We start from the raw sequence: 24,483 nt of genomic DNA, 5'->3' as shown, positions 1-24,483 counted from the left end.
TATATATATATATATATATATATAAAATGCTTTATATTATATCACTAGCATGATGTTCTGTAACTGTAAGGATGGATTCTCTGGCCAAGATTACAGAGAACTGTTTTTATAAAGTCAGAATTAGGAAAGTTTTTCACCTCACACACCTGAGCATACATGGGATACACGTGTCTAACAGTGATATGAGGGGAAACATGAGCATGTTAAATGGGATTTTTCTGGGTTAACTGTTTTTCTTCTCATCTTCACCCACAGTTAAGTAACCTGACCGAGATCCATGATCAGATCAGTGGCATGGCTCGATGTCCCTATAGTCCCCAGCACAATTCTACAGCTCTACTCACTGCCAGTGGCGAGCTCTATGCTGCAACAGCCATGGATTTCCCAGGGCGAGATCCAGCCATTTATCGAAGTCTGGGCACTTTACCTCCTCTTCGAACTGCGCAGTACAACTCCAAATGGCTCAATGGTAAGATTTTTAGTAACCCCTGAGCCTTACGTCATTTTGTTTGTGGTACTTGGCTAGTTGTTGCTTAAAACTTCAGTCACACTTTATAAAGAAGAACAAAATCTTCATCTTCAAGGTATAATGCATTTAGTACTGATAATTAGCTGTACACTCTTTAGTACTAGGAGGAGTAATTCCTCCAACACCATAAGCCAGGATAAAAGAGCCAATAGCGCCAGACAATGTGGACAAGACCACCCAGCAGTGTTCAGCTATTTCTTCCATGTGTTATTTAAAATCTAGGAAGTTGAATGATGGGTTATAGACACATGTAGGCTCATATGTACCATTCCTTAATGTCTAGTTGATATATTTTGAACAAGAAATTAATATATGACATTTTCAGACAGTATGAACAACCCATTTGCCTACAAGTAATTCAAAATAATTTGACAATTTTAAAAACGTTACAAGTGTAAGAGCATTCATTTGATAGTTTGCAGAAAGGGGAAATCTTGATTTTTTTTTCTAGTATAGTACTTATTGCTTTGCGATTTCAAGATCTTCAAAGATTGGAGCTTTATGCCCAACACAAATTATGTACGTAGATATACATTCTCACCTCATCGAGGCTACTTTTGTGTTCAGATAATTCTTTGTTATGGGAAAGGTATTGTCTTTGTGGAGTTTGTTTAGTGTCATCTGCAATCCCTGCCTAGTAGATCCTAACAGTATTCCCACCTTCTTAAGTTATAAAATGAAAATAAATGCATATATTTTCAAATATTGCCCAGGGGAACTTGTCTCCTTCTGTGAACTACTGGCTTTCACTTAGGAATAGCTATCATCCATCTGTCTGTCTGTGTGTGTATATGTATCTGTCATTTATCAATCTATCATCTTTTCATCATCTGTCATCTGACTGCCATTTATCTTTCATGAGTAATTGCCAAATAATACAGTCAACTCAAGCAGCCCAGTTTCCCTTTAGAGCCCCCTCATAGGAAACTCCATGCTATCACGGCTGAACCTCTAGTAGCCTTGCTAGCTTACTGTCCCAAAGGACAATGTGAATATTTTCTGAACTGAGGCAGCACCTGGATTTCTCTCATTCCCCCCTTCTTTTAAACTCATTTCAATCTAGCCCTCCTACTCCCTGTAGACCATTTCCTGCTGTCCCCAAAGCCTGTATCAGTGTTTCTTAAAGCTGTTTTTCTATGTGTGGCTATTTTCTCTGGCTGAGCAGTGTATGCAGTTGAAAATCAACTAACTTTTTTTTCCTACTGGCTAACTGCTTTGATCTGAGTCTTTCTTCAAATATCCCCTTCTCCATGGATCATCATCCTGACCATTTTACTTAAAAGTCACATCGTTTGCTCTCTACACCTCATGGCCTTTGGCTATGTTCAATTTTTAACATTAGCTATATATTCTTTTAGCATCTTGCTTCTACCTTTGAACAGAAGGGACATTTGCCAATCACTGAAGTGACCCTCTCTTGTGCACTACTTTGTTTTACACTCGCAGAATAAGTATGGACTTGGGTTTGGTTGATGATAATTGAACTAATGAATGCCAGAGTCTATGTTCCAGAGTTCACAGCATAAAATTTTGCCCCACACCCTATATGAAATATGTGGACGGCAATTCTGTCCCAAAGGTGAGGTCCCTGTGAAGACATTAGTGAACTCTTAAAAGAGATCACAGTGCAGAGAGCTGTCTCACATCTTTCATCGTGTGAGATCTATGAAGTTGAAAATGAACTTTCTCCAAACTTGAAGCATACTGAGACGTCAGCTGGCAGTCTTCAGCCCCTAGTCCTTTGGGAAAGAAATTTCTGCTCTTTATAATAAGTCATTTGGTATTTTTGTCATAACAATCTGAATGGACTGGAAAAATCAATATAGATAACTGTCTTGTGTTTCCTTCATTATTTTGTGACTTTCTTGAGAGCAAGAGTGAGGTAGGGCCATCTTTGTGGTCTTAGTACCTCAGGTCAGTCAGTGCTTATTGAATGAGTAGGAGATTTGAGCAGTTTTTAAGTATAGTGAATAGTGTTGTTGCATAAGGCAATATATCTCCTTTGTAACCTAGAATCATAAACTAAACAAAACAAAATAAAAAAAACTCAAAACAAAGCAAAATGCAAGAATTGTATGTTTCACACTGACTCAGGGTCCAAACATTAACCCCCAACTCCTCTGTGCCCACTTCAGTCATTATGCAATCGCTTCTCAAAGTCAGTGTAGTTGACTGAGTAACATGATGCCGGCATCTGGAACATTAAATTGTGTGTTTGGAGGTGAATATAATTTTCAAAACCAGATATGTTTCCTTTGTGCCAAAATCACTCTTAAAACAAATTTATGTGTTTAGAGAAATTTCTTAACAGCTTTAATGCATTAAAATATTAATCATTACTAACCCTTATTAAATGATTACTGTAAGGCAGGGCAATAAATGTTTAATAGCCAAAGCTTAAAATAGAAGCTGTAAAACTTGCCTTCATGAAAGTGACAAGTCAGATCGGCGGAAGCAGTAAACCCATGGAAAAAAAAAAAAGGAGAGGGTGGAGAGGATGGATGTACAAGACAGTATTGTGTGATCGGGTTTGGAAACTGTGGCAACTGCATGTTTGCATAGAACATAGAAAACAAGTGCCTGAGTGAGCTTTAAAAACTCACCATGAAGCTCGGTTTGTATGTCATCATATTAACACACAGGGACTTGCTTGTTTCCTGATTTGAGGAACCATTTGCTTGGTTGACAATGCCAGGTCCTGAGCTCCCTTAAATCTAAGATTCTACCCATGGTTGCCTAGGGAGGACTCACTTGAGATCCACAAACATTGTCATAGTAAAAGTCTCATGTTCTGTGATACGTAACACACAGCACCACAATGAAATTTCTAATGTTCCTCCCAAATCTTGTTCATCAGAAGGATGGATCAGGATGAATGTGCTATGCACAATTGATACAGATTGGAAATTCTTAAAACTTGCATTTGGTTATCCTTATGTACATAAATACCTTAATACGTTCTCTTTTTATATATAATCCGCCTGTTGCCACAGCTGCTATAGTCTTGTTACCATACTAGGGATATGGAAGCGTCTCAAAGACTGGATGGAACCCTTCACTTAGATGGGACACCAACATCCAATTCATTAGCAGTCTTCCCTGCAGTCCTCCAAAAATCCTGGTCCTCAATGTCTAGAGGGCATCTTGACCACACCTAGTGAAGACCTAGGATTTGAAAAGATTCCACTTCATTGCTCTCACCCCTTGCCTAATGCTGCCAATACTCTCTGTGTTTAGACTCACATTAGGATATGCTAGCATCATACCTAGGCTGTTCCTTTCCACTGATACATATATCTGTGTGCAAAACTGCTACGGAAGAGAGCCATGTACACTTTCAGAAAAGGATGACAATTTTCTTTGTTGTTGAAGCATTGCAAAAAGGATATAATGAACTGAAATTACCCAGCCAAAGAAGACAAGTCGGCAGAATGATTTAACGCAGCCCTTTATGGGATGTAAGAAATCAATTTTGATACTGCTTTTTGAAAATAATATGACATTAACTGAGCACTGAGTGTCTGAAAGCCCTGGAGTCACAGAGCCCTTGGATGTCTCAGGAATTTCTGTACTTGCCAACAAGTCACTTAGAACCTGTGGGTTTTGATTTGTACTTCTCAAAGGAGAATGGGTGATATATTGCAGTAAAAGCACAAACGTGCACCGATTTACATGGAACTGCACATTAAAATCCACACAGGAGGAAAGAGATCTCTCTCCTGAGAAAATATGTAGACATTTACTAGCACTGGTGTAAATTAGAAAAACGCTACACGGTCATTGTCTCACAATGGTAGCCACTTCCTCCTGAGAGGCTTGCATTCCTCCTGTGTCGGTTATATTACTTCCTTTCTGTCTGCTCAGGGTCCTTTTGTGGAACATCTTCTTGATCCAAATCATATTGGTATCTCTCTTTGTAAGATGCACAGTTCTCTTCTCTCCTTCTGTTGAGCATTTGTTTTCCCCAGGGGACGGCTTCCTGCTTTAGTGCACTCATCACGATCTACGCGAGACAGCTCACCCTCTGTGGTTTTATCTGTTTTGTTTGTGCTTTTCTTTGGATCCAACCAAACAAGGAATCAGAGATAGAACCATCATATGGTATTACTTATTCTGTTGTAGCTTGTCAAGAAGAAAAATTGATTTAAAAAAAATACAGTGTTGCTGCAGAGATTGTCTTTCAAATGTATTTCATGTGTTTTACTTTGAATATATATATATGAATCAGTCCAATATTTCTCATTATCTTTGAATTCAACTCAATTAAGCATTGCACTTAAAAATTAGATAGATGATAGATAGATAGATAGATAGATAGATTATAGAGATTAAATTATCACCTGTTTTGAAAAAATTGATTCTAAATAAGCCAAAAACCACCAGAAAAGTAAAAAGAGCATTGCAAATAGAAATGTTCCACTTTAGAAGCGCTCAGACATACTCAGGAAATGAGCTCTAGCTAATGAACCTGGAGTCCTGCAGCTTGGAGGATGTGATAAGGATGGTGGTAAAGCAACCAGAGGCTGCCCCTGGGCTGAAGGGAGACAGCACAGTGGACACCAATTGCTTTGTTGTCTAAGCCAAGTTTCCCTAAAACCTGGGGACATCTAAAAGGGAGCAGCTCTGTAGAGTATGTGTGGTTCTCCCACCATAGGAAGGTCGAACAGATTGTAAGTTACTCCTTCCGGCATCGTTAAACCCTTATAAACAGTGCACTGTAGCTGATCATATTCCCCACAATGCACTGCAGCTTATCATACTACCCGCAATGCACTGCAATTGGTCATATTGCCCATAATGCACTGCAGCTAGTCTTACTACCCACAAAGATGGAGAGAACAGTCTTTTGAACCAGTGTTTCAGCTTTTCTTCTGACTTGCTTCTGAGAGTGGATGGTCACATGACTGTACAGGATAACCAGGGTTACGCTCGCTCTGTGCTTTCAATACTCCCCCTTTCCGTTATGTATTATTAGTCCTGGTTTTCTACCCCAAATCTTTTGACTCAACACTGGCTCCATTCCAGTCCTGCCCACCCTCATGGGCTTGTTTCAAGTTTGTCCCTCATTTGAGCATTTACACTACCTTTGGTCTGTCACCCTTTCAGACCTCACTCCTGTCCTTCCCCCCTCCTACCTTTGGCTACTGCTGTTGATAGCCAGGGTCGTAGTCACCATTGCAGTTACTCATTGGGCTCTGTCTTGTTGGTGCATTTGCACTGTTCCAGGAAATGGGCAATGGCTATCTGTTTACAATGGATCCAATGACTGCCCAGAAGAGTATAGGAGCTGTTCAGTGAGCTGGTGAGGGAAGCTTGTTACAGATGGCATTGAAGGCTTTGTGTATAGCATAGTCTCTGTAGCCACATTGCCCCAGACTACCTGAAAGCAGTAGTGCCCTAATTTCATATGCAGAATGGAGGCATAATGAGGAATGTTGTCACATAAATAGAAATGATCTGTTTACTGTTGTATATGTTTAATTATCTACGTAATGAGACAGTTATAATTTTTTTCTGTATTTTGAGTATTCCCAACCAAGTGCTTGGCACTTGGTGTGAATTCCCTTTCAATCTCACAATGATACCTTAAGTGGTGTATCATTATTGCCATTCTAAACAGAAAATAATGGTCAAATAAATTGAATAAAAGCCCATACAGCCAGTAGATGGAAGTATTGAGCCGTGTATACATATACCTCAGTACTTCATGTATGTGATACACATGACCCTACATGCATGTGCACACACAGATGTGTATCATCTATGGAAAAAATCTATCTGCAATTTAATTTAAATCTTAGGAAAAGATCTATAGCCACTCATTGAGGGTTAAGGGACATTTAATTAACTTTAAGTTAAGTTACATAAGTCCCTACATGAAACCGGGTGGTCTAAATAAATCCCTAAATGAGGTTAAACTTTATTTTGAAAGTTTCTACAGGAGATTCTGTTGTAATAATGACAAAGGAAACATAAGGTGATAGGTCTAAAGGGTATAAATATGGAAATAGCTTTAATATGACACCTACAAATTAGAGTGGTTTGCTGCTTGTCATATGTAAGGAATGTTTTCATTAATGCATTTTCCTAATTGTGAAACAGCTTCCTGTTGATAAAACTCAGTCTAGATGCATTTTTACTTCTCAAATCCTGATCACCTTTAAGCATAATACATGCAGGATACGTTTGATCATTCATTGTTAGCATTATTTGAAGGTCTGCCAAAAACAAATTAATGTGAAAGGAACAGGAAGAACAAAGGGTGAAGCAATAGCATTAGCCATCATTTATTGCGATCTTACTAAGTGGCAGCCCTTCATCACACAGTCCTTCAGAGTATATCTTCAGTGCTTTCAATACTCATATAGGTTAAGAGAACATGGCATATGCCAATGGTCCAGTCCAAAGCAGAGCTACAGAATATATAGGCTCCATGCCCAGGAATGTCAACTTTGCTTTCCATAAGCATTTTGCAAGGTGGTCTTTTGCTTACAAGTGATTTTTCATGGATTTTGATTCTAGTACTAAGTATATAAACTTAAAAAAATTAGAGTTCTTTCATGTCTTTCATGGACATTCTCATTGATTCTGTCAGTAACTACCAGTGAAGCAGATTTAGCCATTTAAGAATACTACAGTGGGATCCAGCTCAAGGGGAGGCCCCAAGGTCTGACATCGTTATTGAGGCTATGGGGCACTCACAAAAATGGACCTATCATGATTGCCCTCCGAAAGACCCAATAAGCAGCTGAAAGAGTCAGATGCAGATATGTGCACCCAATCAATGAACAGAAGCTGCTGACCCCTATGGTTGAATTAGGAGAAAGGCAATGAATGAAGAGGAGGCCAACCCTGTAGGAGGACCAAGCAGCTGGTCTCAATTAACCTGGACCCTCGAGATCTCTGGGACACTGGATCACCAACCAGGCAGCATACACCAGCTGATATGAGGTCCCCAACACACAAACAGCAGAGGACTCCCACGTCTAGGTTCATTCAGAGACTGGAGGCCCCAGGAACTGGAGAGGTCTGGTGGGGTGGGGTGGGGTGGGGTGGAGGGTGGAGGGTGGGGACATCCTTGTGGAGACAGGGGATAGGGAGAAGGAATGGAATGTGGAACAGTCAGAGGGTAGACTGGGAGGAGAATTAAATCTGGAGTGTAAAAAAAAATAAATAGATGATAGATAGATAGATAGATAGATAGATAGATAGATAGATAGAAAGAAAGAGAAAGAAAGAAAGAAAGAAAGAAAGAAAGAAAGAAAGAAAGAAGGAAGGAAAGAAAGAAAGAATACTACATTTCCTTGTAGATACTTAGGCATTAGAGTAGAAAGAGTAGATAAAGAGACTTCCCTCAAATGGTTGCTGTTTGATTTTGCCTGGCCGGACTCCTCTCTGAGGATTCTTGGTAGTATCCTCTCATCGTACACACATATTCATGTTGAGTCACTTCTTGGTGCTGCCAACTGCATGGTCATCATTTTGTAAGGTGTAGCACAATTCTTAGATCATGGTGGCCGGTCCTCATCATCTTTCTGACATATGTTGTATAATATTCTGTAATCTATAATTCAATGTTTCACAGATATGAAAAATGACAATTTCTCCACTCACATATTTATATACATGCTCACATACAGCTATGCTTGTTCCCATTCTGCGTTAGTCAGCGGGAAATCTATTCATTGGTAGCTCTGATAACAATGATGTATAAATGATCTCTGAGATTGCTCTTTCTAATATCAATCATAGGCAAGAGAGCACTGCCCGATTTATGACTTGTTCAGTTCCCTCAACAATGACACAAGTAGTTTGCAGTGAATCACATTTTAACAAGAGACAAAAATCAGATGATGGTGGAAAACAGTTTGTGTCTTGTGACTCAGAGATCGGTGTCCTGTTCTTCCAGATTTACATCTATAAACATAAGACATTTGACTGCCTGTTTGATGGTTATTTTGGTATTTTCATTGTATTTGGAAATGCACCATGATGCTAGGTGAGTTTCAAAAGACTTGCTTTCCAAGAAGTAGCACTTCCTGATTTAGCAGCTGGTCACACAGACAGGGACTGGTCATCATCCCAAGGTTCACTGTGGGACAGCAGGGCTTGTTTCTAGATGAACTTGGTTCGATACCAGCATGAACCTATACAGTGCAGTAAACTACAGAATAAATGCTACTACAGGCTCAACCCAGGTTCTGGTTTCTCAAACAAGAATGGTGCATCTGAGCATTTCTGCTGAAATGTGTCAGTGTCTTTCAGGCTTGAGAATGCTAATGGAGGCTTTCTATGGAAGAAGGAAGCTAGGAGCCAATATGCTTACCTTCCTATGGGAAACCTACATGAGACATATTGGACAGGGTGCTAGGAGAGCAGAGTGGTCAGTTGTACAAGTTCCTTTTACACTGGCCGCTCTGTTGCTGCTTACATACTCCCAACTCTATTCTTGCTCATCCATCCCTTCAGCAGTTTGGCCTCTACTTCCCACTGTCCCTTCTTCCCTTTTTATCCATAATGCCCCTGACAGCTGAAGGGCAGTGTTCCTTCCAGAACTCTTATCCCCTTTTTCCGTTCCATTCTAAATCCTCCTCAACTTATACCGAAGTAGAGCTACTTAGCACTGTCAGTCAATGAGTATGGCTCTTAATGCAAGAGTACTGACCCAATCCTGTTATCATGTGTGTGTGTGTGTGTGTGTGTGTGTGTGTGTGTGTGTGTGTGTACATGCAAGCACATGCAATTGTCATAGTATGTTGTATGCCATGTGTGCAGCAAGCATGTGGGCACACAACTGTGCAGGTATAGGAGTCTATATTTGAACACGTGGAGGCCTCAGAAGTATCTGGAGTGTCTTACTCTCCTGCTCTCCATCTTATATTTGGAAACAGGGTCTATTACTGAGCTGGCAACTCAACATTTTTTTTAGAGAGGCTGGCTAGCGAGATCCCAGGACCCACCATTCTCTGCCCTCAGACCCACACATAGCCATGTCTGCGTGCTGAGGATTTGAAGTCAGGTCCTCTTACTTTCATATCTCAGTGTTCTACCTGCTGAGATATCCACTCGGCCCACTGATTGTATATTAAGGAACTGATAGAATATTATATATAATAGAATATAATATATGTAATATATTAATATATAATATTATAGCATGTTCTATTTTGTTTTGTTCTGGTCTGCTTTGTTTTATGGCATTTTTCTTTCACTCCTTTTTAACTATAAATGAATGCACAGGCTCTAAGGTTAGACAGTCTGATTCCTCACCACACGAAATGTTGGCTCGTGAACTTCTCTGAGTTATTAAACCCTTTAGAATCCTTCACTATGAAACAGCATCTGTAACACAGCACCTATCTCTCTGGTTCCTGTGAGTTTGGCTCATGGACTAGTGCAAGAACTAGGTCCACAGAGTGGAGTTATTTGTATTATAAACTCAAATGGATGAAGCAGGATGGCTCGCTTCCTTTGGGGTAATTCTCCTACTCCACATTTATGATGTACTGGAGATAGACATCACATTTTGTCACATATCGGACCCCATAGTAATGGCAGAAGTGACTATGGTGAATCTTTGTGAGAACGTTTGATAACTGTTGGTGAATCGGCCTTATGCTTCCCCGTTGAATACTGTTAACCTTAGCCCCAGGCAGATACATACAAGTGCTTTCTATATCTTGTCAGATTTATTTTTTAACATTTGTTTTTAATTATGCGTGTGTGTGTGTGTGTGTGTGTGTGTGTGTGTGTGTGTGTGCGCGCGCACACATGGGCATCTTGAACCTGCAGTTATAGGTAGTTGTGAGCCTCCTAGTGTGGATACTGGAAGGCAAGCTTGGGTTCTCTGGAAGAGCAGTGTACACTTTTAACAGCTAGGCCATCTCTTCAGCCCTAATCTTTTCCAGTTCACACGGGCTTTACTGTTGCTATTGATGCTGGTAGTAAGTGGTTTGCCTGTTTGTGGTATATGAACCTGGGTACAGGGTACATTCTGAATGAAGCTGTACATACAGATTATTCTTCTCTTTAAACACTAAATATAGTATTGGTTTCTACAATAGTTCTCTCTCAGAGATTCTTAATTAGCATTACTTTAAAAAAAAATCCCTCAGTGTTTTATGTATGTGCTACACAGACACTTGACTTAGTGAGTGTCTCTCCAGGATCCTAAAATGTCCGGTAACTGTACACACAACTATCATCCATGTCATGCTTTAGTGCAGTTTAGTTTGTTTATTCCTAATGTATCTGTTCCAGGTAAAAGCAACAGTGACATAAAAACAAATGCTTGGTGATGTTGAAAGTCAGTCCTTTCTTGTCAGGATTTCTGTGTATCCTTTTATTTACATAATTTGCCTAAGAACGATATAAAGAGCTAAGGGGAAAGGCATAATATGCTAATTATTTTATTTGTATATTTTTTAAAAGGAAAAGATATGTTAGGGCCTTTCCAATGATAAATTGATGATTGACGATTGGTGACAGTTCTCCTGGGCATGCTGCAAGTAGAGACAGTGTTCGTGTTATGCCCTGACTACTCCAGCTCCTAGATGAGTTGTGTGTGTCCTGTTAACATTGAGGGCTTATCTGGCTTGCAAGACTGTTCTCAGTCAGCCTGTCAATAGAATTCAAACTGGTGCAATCAATCAGATATTGTCAAGTACAAGGCCAGGTGAATTGCCCCATAACAAAGCAATTGTCCCTAAAAGTGAATCCTTGGAGATATAGCTGCTGTGTCTATTAAATCTGAACATCAAAGGTTACTGCCATGATTATCCTAATTACACCGTAAAATTCTGATGTTTACCGAATGAATTGAGTTGCCTTGAAAATAAATGAAAGAGAGATTGAACTGGTTCCTGGAGTTTTTAGAGAAAAGAATTAGGGCATGGAAGGGTGCGAAAACTTAGCTTTTCCATTACCATTAGGCTCAATCCCAAGATAAGAAGATAATACTCTAAACGCTATGTGTAAAATTCTGATTCCTAAATTCCTAATAAGCTTGATGATTAAATATAGGCTTTGCCATGATTTTAGCATTTCTATATTCTTATATTTCTACTGATTATGAGACCATAAAGCTTCCAGACTGTTTCAACACTCATTTTCCCTCTCCATGTATTCCCTTGGTGACCTAGAAATCAGAAAACAAGGCTTGATTGTCACAGTTACTGGGTCACCATAGTAACAGTGGATGCTAAAGCTAATTCAGGGTATTAGCCTTGTGGTATGTGTTTTGACTCAGTTTTCATCTTCAAAAAAAAATAACTTTTAAGGCCTTAGTGAAAGCACATAAATTACTTCCAGTAACATGCATGTGTGCGTAGGTTTCACTGTCATGCATTAGTGTTACTTTACAGTCCAGAAATCCCCGATGTAGTCAGTTCCCTGAACCTTATTTTCTTCTTCTCTTTCTCAAATATAAGGAAGATTTTATAAACAGTCAAACATGCACTTATCTGTGAACGTGTACTATTTACTTGTTTGGTTTTATCTCATTTTTAATTTCTTTCTTTTCTTTTGTGGGATTTCCGTCTTCCCCTTCCTCCCTGCAAACTCTCCCATATACCCCTCCTTGCTTTATTTCAAATCCATAGCCTCTTTTGTTATTAATTTTTAGTGCATTCCATTGTGCACATATATACATCTCTATGCCTAAATAGATTCCTAAATGGCACTATTGCCTTGTGGACTTGAGTGCAGACTTAACTCAGAATGTCTGAGGAAGAATCGCAATGTTGATTTCTTATTAAGACACAGGCAAGACCATGAATGGAAACGATGTAGCATGTATCAGTAAGGTGCTTGCAGAACCTCTCATGTTTCTCTCTTTTTTTTTTCTTCTAAGTACAGTTGTTGCCGATCAGAACCTTTGAGGGGGATAGGTTATTGGACAAGACTTTCGAGGAAAGGAGTGGCATATGACATTGATATTTTCTCCTCTTTTTTCCAGAACCAAACTTTGTGTCTTCCTACGACATCGGGAACTTCACCTACTTCTTCTTCCGAGAAAATGCCGTGGAACACGACTGTGGGAAGACTGTGTTCTCCAGGGCAGCCAGGGTCTGCAAGAATGACATTGGAGGACGATTTCTTCTGGAGGATACCTGGACTACCTTCATGAAGGCTCGCCTCAACTGCTCTCGGCCTGGTGAGGTGCCGTTCTACTACAACGAGCTTCAAAGCACCTTCTTCCTGCCGGAGCTGGATCTGATCTACGGCATCTTCACCACCAATGTGTAAGCAGCTGGAAGTGCTCCCTCTCCTTCCTCTTCCGCTTTTTCTGAATGGGCCTTTTGTTCTTTGACCTCTGAGGGTTTAAAGGAGCACTAGAGGAAGTCTTTCTTATTTTTCTGGGCTAACAGCCAAAGAACCACAAAAAGAGTCTTTTCACCATGAATTAAATATTAGGTAAAGATATATGCTTTGCAGGACTTGTTTTAGGAAAGGAAAGCTCATTCAAAATATTTTTTATTTGTCCTTAGGAAAAAGTAGTATCAAATTATTGTATTATGAATCGCACCTTCCTGATTAGTGGGTATGTTCTAGACACTTTATGAAGTGCCCATACTGTTAGATGCAATTTTTTTTTGTAGAAAAGTTATACATTTCTGCATAACCTGAACTTGGTGATCACATCATTCTTGCCTGGACCTCTGCAGTTACTTGAAATGCAGTTGCTATTTTCCTCTCATAGCTCTTGTGTTTCTCTTGGGAAGATATTACTAACCTCACAACATAGTATTTTGGATTAGGAAAGCTTGGGAAGTTTCTGAACTCTCACTCAGCCTTTTCTTGGTGGGATGTCTCATGACCCTGCATTGCCTTGCCTTTCCTTAGCTTTGGTTCTGTGAGAAGCCCTCAAGAGGATCTGCTGACTGCCTGGGTATTAGGGACCATGAGGAAACTCCAGGATGTGCTGCTCTATGTGAGCAGTGCTAGTTACGTAGTTCTAAAGTGCAGGTTTCCACGTGGAACTCCAACCTGGAGGTCTAAAAATGTTCACAAAAGTCAAACAATTGTTCCCAGAGTAAAGAATTCAAAGTACTCATAGGTGGAATATTGATCTACATCCCTAGCTTTATTCCTGTCTCATGGTTGATGGCTGACTTGCATCCTGGAAAATCTTATCTCTGCCTAAAGTGTCATTGGGTTACCCTGTGATGTTTTCTCCATTCTCTCTATATTTTCCTTTAATATTTACGTGTGTTTGTATTGTGATAGGGGTGTATATATGTACACATATATTCAAATATGTATGGATATGCATGTTTTCCAGCATGTGCATATGCATGAGTTTGGAGGCCCAGACTTGATGTTGGATATCTTTCCCAATCTCCGTTATTTATTAAAGCACAGATTCTCACTGAATTTAGAACTGGCCAATCCTGGCATTCTATCTAGCCAGCCTGTCCCAGGGATCCCAGTCTCTGCCTTCCAAGGGCTGGGATTAGTGGCAGCCACCCCTTTTGCCTGGCTTTCCATGGGTTCTGAGCCCCAGTCTTCAGGCCTCCTATTAGGACAGGAAGTGCTTTACCTATTGAACCATGCCTCCAGCCTTTCCTTTGCTTACATCACTTTGGTACCCGAAGAAGCCTGCCTACTATGGTGTTCTGAAGAGCTCCTTATCCCATGGTCTCTACTGCCTTTTCCTCTACTCTCACTACTGTTGATGGGTGCTCATGTTCACTGGATAAGAGCATTCCCCCACACTATTTCAACATGAAGTTAGAAAACTGTAGTATGGATGGCCTGCCGCCACCCCTCTCACAGTGGCCATTTCTATTGTTGCTCTGCTTGTCAACCCCAGAATCAGTTTTACTACTTGAGGATTTTCTTTCTCATTCAAAAAACAATTTCTGGTTTCTAAAGTTGATTTGCTTCCCAAAGCCTTGTGTAAGAAATAGTGTCAGCCTCAGAAGATGTATGCTCAGTTGCTCAACTGACATCAATTTTATACACTATGGGAGTTTGGCTTACACAGCTCTCCATTTACTGGCTCTGAACCAGAAATAACAGCAGCAAAAGCTCCCATTTCTAAAATTCTATAGATTCTATGCCTGTGCCATTCTGAGGTGGGTTCTCAACCTTCCTAATGCTGCAACTCTTAAAACAATTTCTTATGTTGTGGTGACTCCCAGCTATAAATGTATTACATTGTTATTTCATAACTGTAATTTTACTACTGTTATGAATTGCAATGTAAGTAACTGATATGCAGGATATTGGCGGGGGTGTCATGTCCCACAGACCGAGAACACTGATTTAGCATCGTGAAATGTTTCAAGTACTGTTCAGGATTGCAAATTTTCACCATATCAGAAGCCACCCAACATCAGGTTATCTCTAGACAGACAAGGATCCTCATCCACTTACTTTCAGCTGTTCATCCACTTCATGAAGTGCTCTGGCTGGCCTCCCTTCCCTGGCTTCCATCTTCCCTTCTCAGCATGAGGCAGCACTCTTAAAGAGCAAGAGAGGGGAGGAGAAAGGAAGGGAGTGAGGGAGGGAGAGGGAAGATGACTGAGGAGGGAAGTAGAGATCCTCTGACTTCAATTAGAAACAATGACTTTGTGTGACTGTTTTTAGCACTAAAGGGAGGAATACTAATTCAGGTTCCTTTCCCCCTCTGGGGACTCTGGAGTTTTCTTATTCTTAGGCATCAGGTGGACTTCATGAAATGGATTACTAGTGAAATGCTTCTTGTTTGTTTTTCTGTTTGTTTGTTTGTTTCGTAGGCTTTTACATTTTCTATCATGGTGACAGAGAGCTAGGAGATAGCTCAACAGATAAGAATACTAGAAACTTGTGTAAGAGCAGGGTTTTGTTCCTAGCATCCATACGGCAGCTCACAACTGTCTTCAATCCTAGTTACAGACAGTCTGATGCTCTTTCTGGTCTCGGTGGACATCAGGCATTCATGTGGCACACACACACATACACACACACACACACACACACACACACAGGCAGATACTCATACACATAAAATAAAAATGAGTAATGCTTTTTTTAAAAAAGTTAGTGTATCACCACTATAGCTGTGTGTATTATAGAGAGTATATGACCTACATGGTATAGTTTAATCATATCTAAGTATAGGTATATATAGAATAACGTTGTTTTGAGGGTCTTAGAAAAAATTTCAGCGTTCTATTCCTCTAACAGAATTGATAAGCATAAGAACTTTTTGGAACCTATTCTACATTACTTGGCAACAGAATTAAAGTCCCTATCATTCTGGACTCACCAAGTGAGTCCCTGGCATCATTATCAAATTTAATTATTATTACTCTTTAATTTTTTATGTATATGTGTGTGCTTATATGCACCACATACATGCAGGTGCCATGAAGACTCTTTCAGATTCTTTGGAAATGGAGATACAGGCGGTTGTGAGCCACCCAATAAGGGTTCTGGGAACTGAACTCAGAATCTTTGCAAGAGCAGTAAGCACGCTTAACTGCTGAGCCACCTCTCCAGCCAGCCCCCATTCCTGCATCATTTTCATCTACTGAGTCTCTAAATAAAGTTCTGAGGTAATGTAGAGTATTGACTTAACCACACAGTCTGCTTGATTGGTCGTGGAGGCCAGATGGATTACCTATGATCCAAACATAAGCTGACCAATATTGCTTCCAGTTTTAAGTAACTTATTCTGAGGTTGATGTACTAGTATAGAGCTGAGTGGGGACACATGCCTGTGCGGGAGACCCTACAAAAAGAACTGAGTATGCACTTTCTGCAGGTAGATCTGACCCAAGAAGATAGATTGGGGAAAAATGATGGGGATCGGGTCCTCACGTAGCCTATACAAGCCCCTTTTTCCCCCAGTGTCCTTTCAGAGTAAGTAAAACAGAGAAAAGACAGAGGGCAGATGCTTTACCAATGACACTATGCCCAATAGAGTCATAGAGAAATGTACCTTTTTCCAGTTCAGATGAGCTGCTGCCAGGACTTCCTGGGGAGTCCCTGAGCTGACATCTATCTCAGATCAGAGTAAACTAATGTGTCTGACTAGAAGGGCTGTAGTTGTGATTGCACTTGGCATCTGGCCAAGGATATGGAGTTGGGGTTCATGTGGAAAGTAGGAGAGACTTGCTTCATGCTCTATAGTCTATGGCATGGGCTGATTCATCTCTCTGTTGGTCTAGAACCTTAGGGACATTTTAAGATCTGTAGACTCCTTGTGAAGAACTAGATAGTATTTGCACCAAATCTTAGCCGTATCTTATTATTACTATGACTCCCTATTATCTGTCAGGTAATAGCTGAGGGTAGCCCTTGCTGTGCTGTGTGTCTGCTCATGACCCAGGATAGGTGCTTCTCTGAGTCTTTCCAAAGTCTATTTCTTCTCTGAACTTATGTTTCCATTCTACTTTCCCAAAGATAGTGAAGAGGTAAGAGCAGCAGTCTGAGTAAATGCACATTAAGCACCTACTTCTTTTTAATCTCCTTTCTCGGTGCTGGACTCCTAGAAAAAAAGTCATCTTCTATGAGATGTTCTTTGATACCATTGCTTCTCACAGAAATATCACAAAGAATGGAAATCCTCATCTTTGTTGCAAAGTAGCCAGGGTGCTGCTCCCCATCTATGGTCCCCTGTCAATGTCTCACTGTGCATTCATCATGCACAGGGACTTGTCTTTTACCTTAAGAAGATTCCGAGATTGTACTGAAATTAGAGAAATCTGTAGGGCGCTGTCCTTCCCCTTCTTCATTGCTTGTCAGGTAGTTAGATGTGAAGTTCTGAAAGTTGTGTGATTTTTCTCTAAGATGTAGAGAAAAACACCGACTTATTTCTGACCAAATATTGGCTCAGAGTACATTAATATGGAAAATACATCCCTGCCCCTCATTTGGTCTTCATTTTCCTTTGAGAATGATAGCCTGCTTGAAATGCAAATTTGAGAAAGAAGCATTTGCCATCCCCACGCTCAGTCAAAGGGCACTGACCTTGCAGAGCCTTCTGCTTGCAGCTTTCTAGTAGAGTGTGAATTCTGAATTAAGACTTCACAACTTCATGTCAGTGCTCTCTTATTTTTTTTTCTTGCTGACCCTTTAGATTTACAATCCCCTTTAAATAATAAATGAGACAAATCTGACAGGCACTCCCTGCAAAATACTTTCACTTTATTATTTTTTTAAAGAATGACAAACACAAATACCTGGAGATTTAATAGAAAACAGATGTTGGCCAGCTGCCACCCAAAGTAACCAGAGATACAGGTAGAAGAGAGGTGACAAAATGGGTGGATGGCTCCACCCACTGGAAGACAAAGCCTGTCTTCTCTAGAATTTAAAAATTCAGGAAGCTTTCAAAAATCCCATGTTGCTCCACTTGTAGCTGTGTGAATTTAGTCCCAGCTGTCAGGGTCATATCTGCTATGGGTCCTTACTCCATTATCTGAATGTTTGTTTTCATATGAGGAAATCACAAGGAATCCCCCAGTATTGTCCTGGATTCACCCTCTTGAGATGTGTGTGTGTGTGTGTGTGTGTGTGTGTGTGTGCGCGTGTGTGTGCGTGTGTGTGTGTGTGTGTGTGTGTGTGTGTGCGCGTGTGCGCACCTGCACGTGTGTGTGTCTCAAGGGAGCCTGAAATAGCTAAAGGTAGAGGTAGATGCTACCCTGTGATCAGTAGAGGTCAGTGGTCACTGTGGGCTCTGACCAACCTGCTCCTTCTCCTTATTCTCCAGAAATAGCATTGCTGCCTCCGCTGTCTGTGTCTTCAACCTGAGCGCCATCTCACAGGCCTTCAATGGACCCTTCAAGTACCAAGAGAACTCTCGCTCAGCCTGGCTGCCTTATCCCAACCCCAACCCCAATTTTCAGGTAATCTCGGGGGAAGAGGGCATTGCGAGTATCGTCCATTAAGAATGAAGAAATTCAACATCGGGAGCCTGAGCAATTAAACCTTGGCTGCATGCTCAGTGCAGCTGCAGTCTCCTGCCCCCTACGGGATAGCACCATCCTGGGCTAAGCGAGTATCAATAGAACACAGCCTTTTGTGGACTATGGCGCCTAGGGAAGAAAAAGGGGTCCTTTTGTGTGTTGTGGTGACTGATCCTTAACCGAAAAAGGGCAGTCTTCTCCAGTAGGCTAGGAATCCAGGCTTCAATTAGTACTAATGATGATGGACTGTGTGCCCCAAATCTCTGATCCTTAATGAATGATGTTCCAATGAATAGGGCCCAGGGCACAGAGCAATGGGATTTGACAAACAGAATTTGAGCTCTAATTGGCAAGTATGGTGTGGCTTCCTGTTGGGAATGTGGATTGTGGCAGTGGATGCTGGGAAAAGAAGCCTGACTGGTGGCGATTCATCTTTCAGTCACCCAATTAGAATGTTCAAGCTGTGATGTCTTTGTGAAATCATCCCACCTCCAATGCTCAGAAGCAGAGACCTAGCAATGGTACTGTTTATTTTGTTTGTCCTGACTGCAGGTATATTCATCTGATTAAGCTACTATAACAAAATACCACAGTTTAGATAGCATTAAAAAAAATAAGAGTTCCCTGTTTCATCACAGATTGGAGACTACACCTTCAAGATCAATGTGACAGCAAGATATTTTCTGATGAGCTGTTGTCTTGCTTAGGGTTTCCATTGCTGTGAAGAGGTATCATGACCAAGGCAATTCTCATAAAGGACAACATTTAATTGGGGCTGACTTACAGGGTCAAAGATTCAGTCCATTATCATCATGGTGGGAAGCATGGCAACATCCAGGCAGATGTGGCACTGGAGGAACTGTGATCTACATCTTGTTCTGAAGGCAAACAGGAGAAGACTGGCTTCAAGGCAGCTAGGAGAATGGCTCCTCTAACAAGGCCATACCTGTTTCAAAACGTCTACACCTTCTAATAGTGACATTCCCTAGGCCAAGTGTATTCAAACCATCACAGGTATTGAAGTTGACAAATATTTCCTTGTATCATCCCTAAAAGAATCATCTCTGGTGTTTCTCCATTCTACTGAGTCAGTCTCCGATGGCATCGAATGCTTCTAGAGATCCTGTCTTCAACTTCAGCCATGCTGAGAGATAGATTGTACATAAGAATTTAGATGCAGCAAACAAAAGAGCAGCCTTCCCTGTAGACCTGTTACTACCAACACAGGCAAAATATTTAACCTGACCAAGTTCCAGACACTCGGTCCAATGTGTCTCCTGTGTAACCATCAATGTGGCATCAGTGCCACATCAGTGACACTGTTCTATGTACAGAGAGGGGCATAGAGTCTCAAGGCAGATCACAGAGCCAGGACCCCAGCTGCTTAGTGATTAAGCTGAGATCTTACCTCTGCCAATAAAGGCAAAATCCAGATCTCAATCAACTAATTTCTGTTAGTAGCAATCACTGGCTAGTGATATAATTGAGTCCTTCCTTCCAAGTTTGGTTGGTTTACCATCCCCAACCATAAAACTCATGACTTCCCAGGTAACGGGGCTTTAGAAAAATTTCAAATTTTTGCATGTAGATTTTGGTAAGCATCAATCAATTACAATTGGATCTTTTTATTTCTCCAATATTTTAAGACTTTTGGTAGAGGATGGGGTTAAGAATAAGGTAAGTACTTGTATATAATATTTTCTCTTTACTGCTCTCCTTAGGCAAATTGTTTAGCATCTTTTCATTACTTCCTTGATACACAGAGGAGGGAAGGACACAAGTATACTTTAGAAGTATCAGCCAATGTGCATGATTACTGAACAATACATTTGATTGAAAAGACTCATGAGAACAATCTGTCTGGAGTCTTCTGTGTCCTTCACGTTGAGTAATTACATATTTCGACTGGATTTTCTATTTAATATAAAGAAGAAAATATATTATCCCTTTTTAAAACTTGTTTTATTAAGACCTGAAGCTTAAGAAAATGAACAAAGACACTTAGATTTAGCACATCCTCCATTCCACTGTCTGGATTGCAGCCTTCCACAATGAACTGCGTGATTCGGCAAACTTATTATCCTTTATGAATGCCATACAAGGTATAACTTTTAACTCCTGCAGCTGGATAAATCCATAGCACATATAAGCCCCCTCATGTGTAACAATGCCAGAATAACAAAAACACCTTGCTTTTGTTTATCAGTGGAATTAAGTCCATTCTGAACAGTGAAGGAGATGTGCACAGAGGTGGTACATATGACAAGCACTAAGCTGCCTTAGCTTACATCACCCTCTGAGCAAACACTTAACACTTCCGAGAAACTAAAGTTACAGATTACGGTAGTGGTGTGTGTGTGTTCCCAACTACAGATATGTGTTTCCATTTCTAGATTATGTTAATAGCCACATTGTTATAGGTTCCTGACTGATGTTCAAGCTCTCACCTTGACTGGCAGAGTAGAAACTCATTTTCAACCAATGATCCCTCCCTTAGACATAAATAAATGTCCCAACATTGACAATAACTAATAATAGTATTTATATTTATTATTGTTCTTATTGTTGTTTGGTTTTCGCCTTGACAATTAGAATTTTATGTGACACTTCTATAATAGGAGAAAAAATGAATTAACTGATTCAGGAAAAAGATCTAGGAAGAGAAATATTTCATACTTCAAACACTCAGTAAAACCCATAACATAGCAAAAGCTACTAGTGACCCTTATCAGCCACAGTCTCAAAGCCACACTCAGTGGCATTTGTCTGCCCTAGTAGACGTAAGAGATCTTAAGCCTTATAAAATCATCAGCCATTTCAAACACTGCGACACAGCTGGAGAACAGCTAGGTGACAGGCTCCAAAACCTTTCACGGGTTTTATTACCAACAATGAGAAATGATGCAGCCAAAAGGAAAATACGGGAGTGCAGAACAGTCAGGAAGACTGCTTGGGACTCAGGCTGAGATTTAACTGCATCCTGAGAATCCAGGAATACACATATGTCTTGGCAGCAAAATGTGAAGGAACAGGGGAGCAAGTAGGCATAGATACCATGTAAGTCATGAAGTCTAGGATGAAGTTGGTCCATTTTGACCATCAAGAATGGGTGTGGAACAGGGATTAATGTGCTACTCTTGAAATAGATAACGTATGTGCATTTATTATTTCCCTAACAATTACAGAATTACTGATCTTGTTTGAACAGGCATTGGCATGACAGCTATTGAAGACTGTAGTCCACATGAAAACACAAGCTATGTTTTTTCCAAATTTTGTGGTTTCTTCTTGTGTGGGGTCTCAAGGGTAGCAAGTACCTGAGAGTAACTAGGGCAGACCAGTAAGTAAAGTTCAGCTGGAAAATATTCAGCCCTTAGAGAGATTGGTGAGTTGCTACGCAGCAAGAAATACATGCATGTAGTAATTTTGAATAGTTTCTAAATATTGGAAAGAGAATCCTTGGGTGCAATATTTATTATCAGATGGTAAGAGGAAGAAGCAGTAGAAAACAGTTCAAATATAGCTGGTGACAATACAGGCAGACAGCTTCCAGAAGACATGGTCCTTTTGGGGCAGGGCGGAGAAAGATTTATTTAGTCCTATATTTTACAGTCTATCATTAGGTGAAGCCCAAACATATACTCAATCAGGGCACTCAAAGGCTGGAACAGAAGTGTGTCATCAACCCTAGTGGAACGGACGCCAGCTTTTTTTTTTTTTTTTCAATTTAATTTCAGATATAATGATTTTTTCCTTCTTTTTATTTAATCTTTTTTATTTAACACTCCAGATTTTATTCCCCTCCTGGTCCACCCTTTGACTGTCCCACAACCCATACCTCCTGCCTGACCCACTGTCTCTACAAAGATGTCCCCATCCCCACATTCCCACCCCACCAAACCTCTAAACTTCCTGAGTTCTCCAGTCTCTTTAGGTACATTTTCTCTGACTGAACCCAGACCCAGCAGTCCTCTGCTGTATATGTGTCGGGGCCTCATATCAGCTGGTACATGCTGCCTGGTTGGCGGTACAGTGTCTGAGAGATCTCGGGGGTCCAGGTTAATTGAGACTGATTACCTCCTACAGCGTAGCCCTCCTCCTCAGCTTCTTCCAGCTTTTCCCAAATTCAACCACAGGGGTCAGCAGCTTCTGTCCATTGATTGGTTGCAAATAACTGCATTTGACTCTTTCAGCTGCTTGTTGGGTCTTTCAGAATGCAGTCATGATAGGTCCCTTTTTGTGAGTGCTCCATAGCCTCAGTAATGGTGTCAGGCCTTGGGGCCTCCCTTTGAGCTGGATCCCACTTTGGGCCTGGGGGGAAGAGGGAAGCATGATCTGATATTGGGTCGGAGGAGGGGTAAGGGGCGTGGGGGGGGAGGAAGGAAGACTCGAGGACCAACAGAAAGAATGGAACCAGGCAACCTCAGCGGGTAGGAGGTTGTGGGAACCCTCCTGAATGTACCAGAAACCTGGGAGGTGAGAGACTCTCAGGACTCAAAAGGAGGATGAAATGCCCTACCATGGGGAGAGGGAACTTGTAGAGCCCACCTCCAGCAGGAAAGACAGGGCATCAAGTGAGAGATTGGGTTGCCATTCCACAGTCAAAAATTCTGACCTGTAATTGTTCCTGTCTGAAGGAACTGCAGGGATGGAAATGGAGAGGAGCCTACAGAAAAGACATGGTCCTTTTTAGCACTCTTGATTGCTCCTTAGGCTCCTATATATTTTCAAGGGGTGTGGAGGTCCTTGCTTTTAGACTATACCTGCTGGTTTTCAGCAGGCCATTAGTCTTAAAATAGCATGCACATGTAAACACTACTTTTATGCAATTGAGCCAGCAGGTAAGCCATTGTTGTTACCCATACCTCAAGTATTGTCTTTGACTTCAACACAAGTTGACTACAACACAGGATCACCTTCAGAATTAGCTATCACCTGGAAAGGTTTCAGACCAAGTGGTGACCTTTTTTACTGGGGACATGAAAATACGGCTTAGCTGTTAAGAGCATACACTGCCTCTCCAGAGGACTCAAATTCAATTCCCAGAACCCATATGAAGAACCTCACATCCACCTTATCTCCATCTAAAGCGAGATCTGACATTTCTGGCCCCTGTGGGCACCTATACACACACACACACACACACACACACACACACACACACACACACACACACACACGCACGCACACACGCACGCACGCACAACACACTCAAATATAAACACTCACATACATACACTCACTCACATGCATGCACACACACAAACACTTAAAAGTAATAACAATTAAAATATTTAATACACATACAACACAAATTCCTGATAGGCAGTGTGCCCATGCTTAGAGGGTTATGTAAAAATGCTATTCATATACAATATTGGCACAGTCTTCTCAGACCCCAAAACAACTGCATGTGGAATTATCTGTCCAATTATTCATTTACTTATTTCTCTCTGAATACCACAGTCTATGGATATCCTGCCTGCTTTAAGGTAGATGCATTTACTATTGGTTGGTTAGCTTCTGAGCTTTCAGGAATGTTGTCTTATTCCTGGCATTTACACAGACTTTAATTTATAAATGCTTTCCTCTTATTACTTCACATCAGCCATGAGATATGAGCTGGGAGCACAGCTGGTGCCTTCCAACCATTTAACATTTGAGGAGACAAACTGAGAGGCTGGGACTCCCTGAAGGCCACAGGTCGCCTTCTGCGGGCCTCAGCTTTACCCTGAACACATCCTTTACATGATGTCAAGGTGCTCCATACCAGGATGTGAAATTAAAATCATCACTAACCAGTTGTGCACAGTCCGTTTAACTCCAGGTTTCTCTCACCCCACAATCGGCCTATCATTTTATGGTATATAGGACATTTTATCAAATGCTACAAAAATATAATTAACTTTCAAAAAGTAATTTCCATCTTCTACTCCTGGACCTCTAACCTGTTATAAAACCAAGTATTGGAAATGACATGTTATAAATGGGAGTTTCAGGCAGTGTGGACCCCATCACCCCTGATACAGGGAATGGGCTGAGGAACCTCATTTTTTT

At 40.9% G+C, this 24,483-nt stretch overlaps 1 protein-coding gene across 2 annotated transcripts in view; it reads left to right on the top strand.

Moving 5' to 3' along the window:
* Sema5a (semaphorin 5A) overlaps nt 1-24,483 on the top strand; it is a 433,267-nt gene that overhangs the window by 285,214 nt on the left and 123,570 nt on the right. For both annotated transcript variants that reach the window (XM_032898665.1, XM_032898666.1), the window contains 3 exons: nt 256-469; nt 12,486-12,771; nt 18,231-18,366. In XM_032898665.1, coding sequence (XP_032754556.1) covers nt 256-469; nt 12,486-12,771; nt 18,231-18,366 — 636 coding nt within the window. The remainder of the gene's footprint in view (nt 1-255; nt 470-12,485; nt 12,772-18,230; nt 18,367-24,483) is intronic.

This window comes from Rattus rattus, chromosome 3 (genome assembly GCF_011064425.1).
Source record: "Rattus rattus isolate New Zealand chromosome 3, Rrattus_CSIRO_v1, whole genome shotgun sequence".
NCBI lineage: Eukaryota > Metazoa > Chordata > Mammalia > Rodentia > Muridae > Rattus > Rattus rattus.
This window is presented reverse-complemented; position numbering and strand designations above follow the sequence as displayed.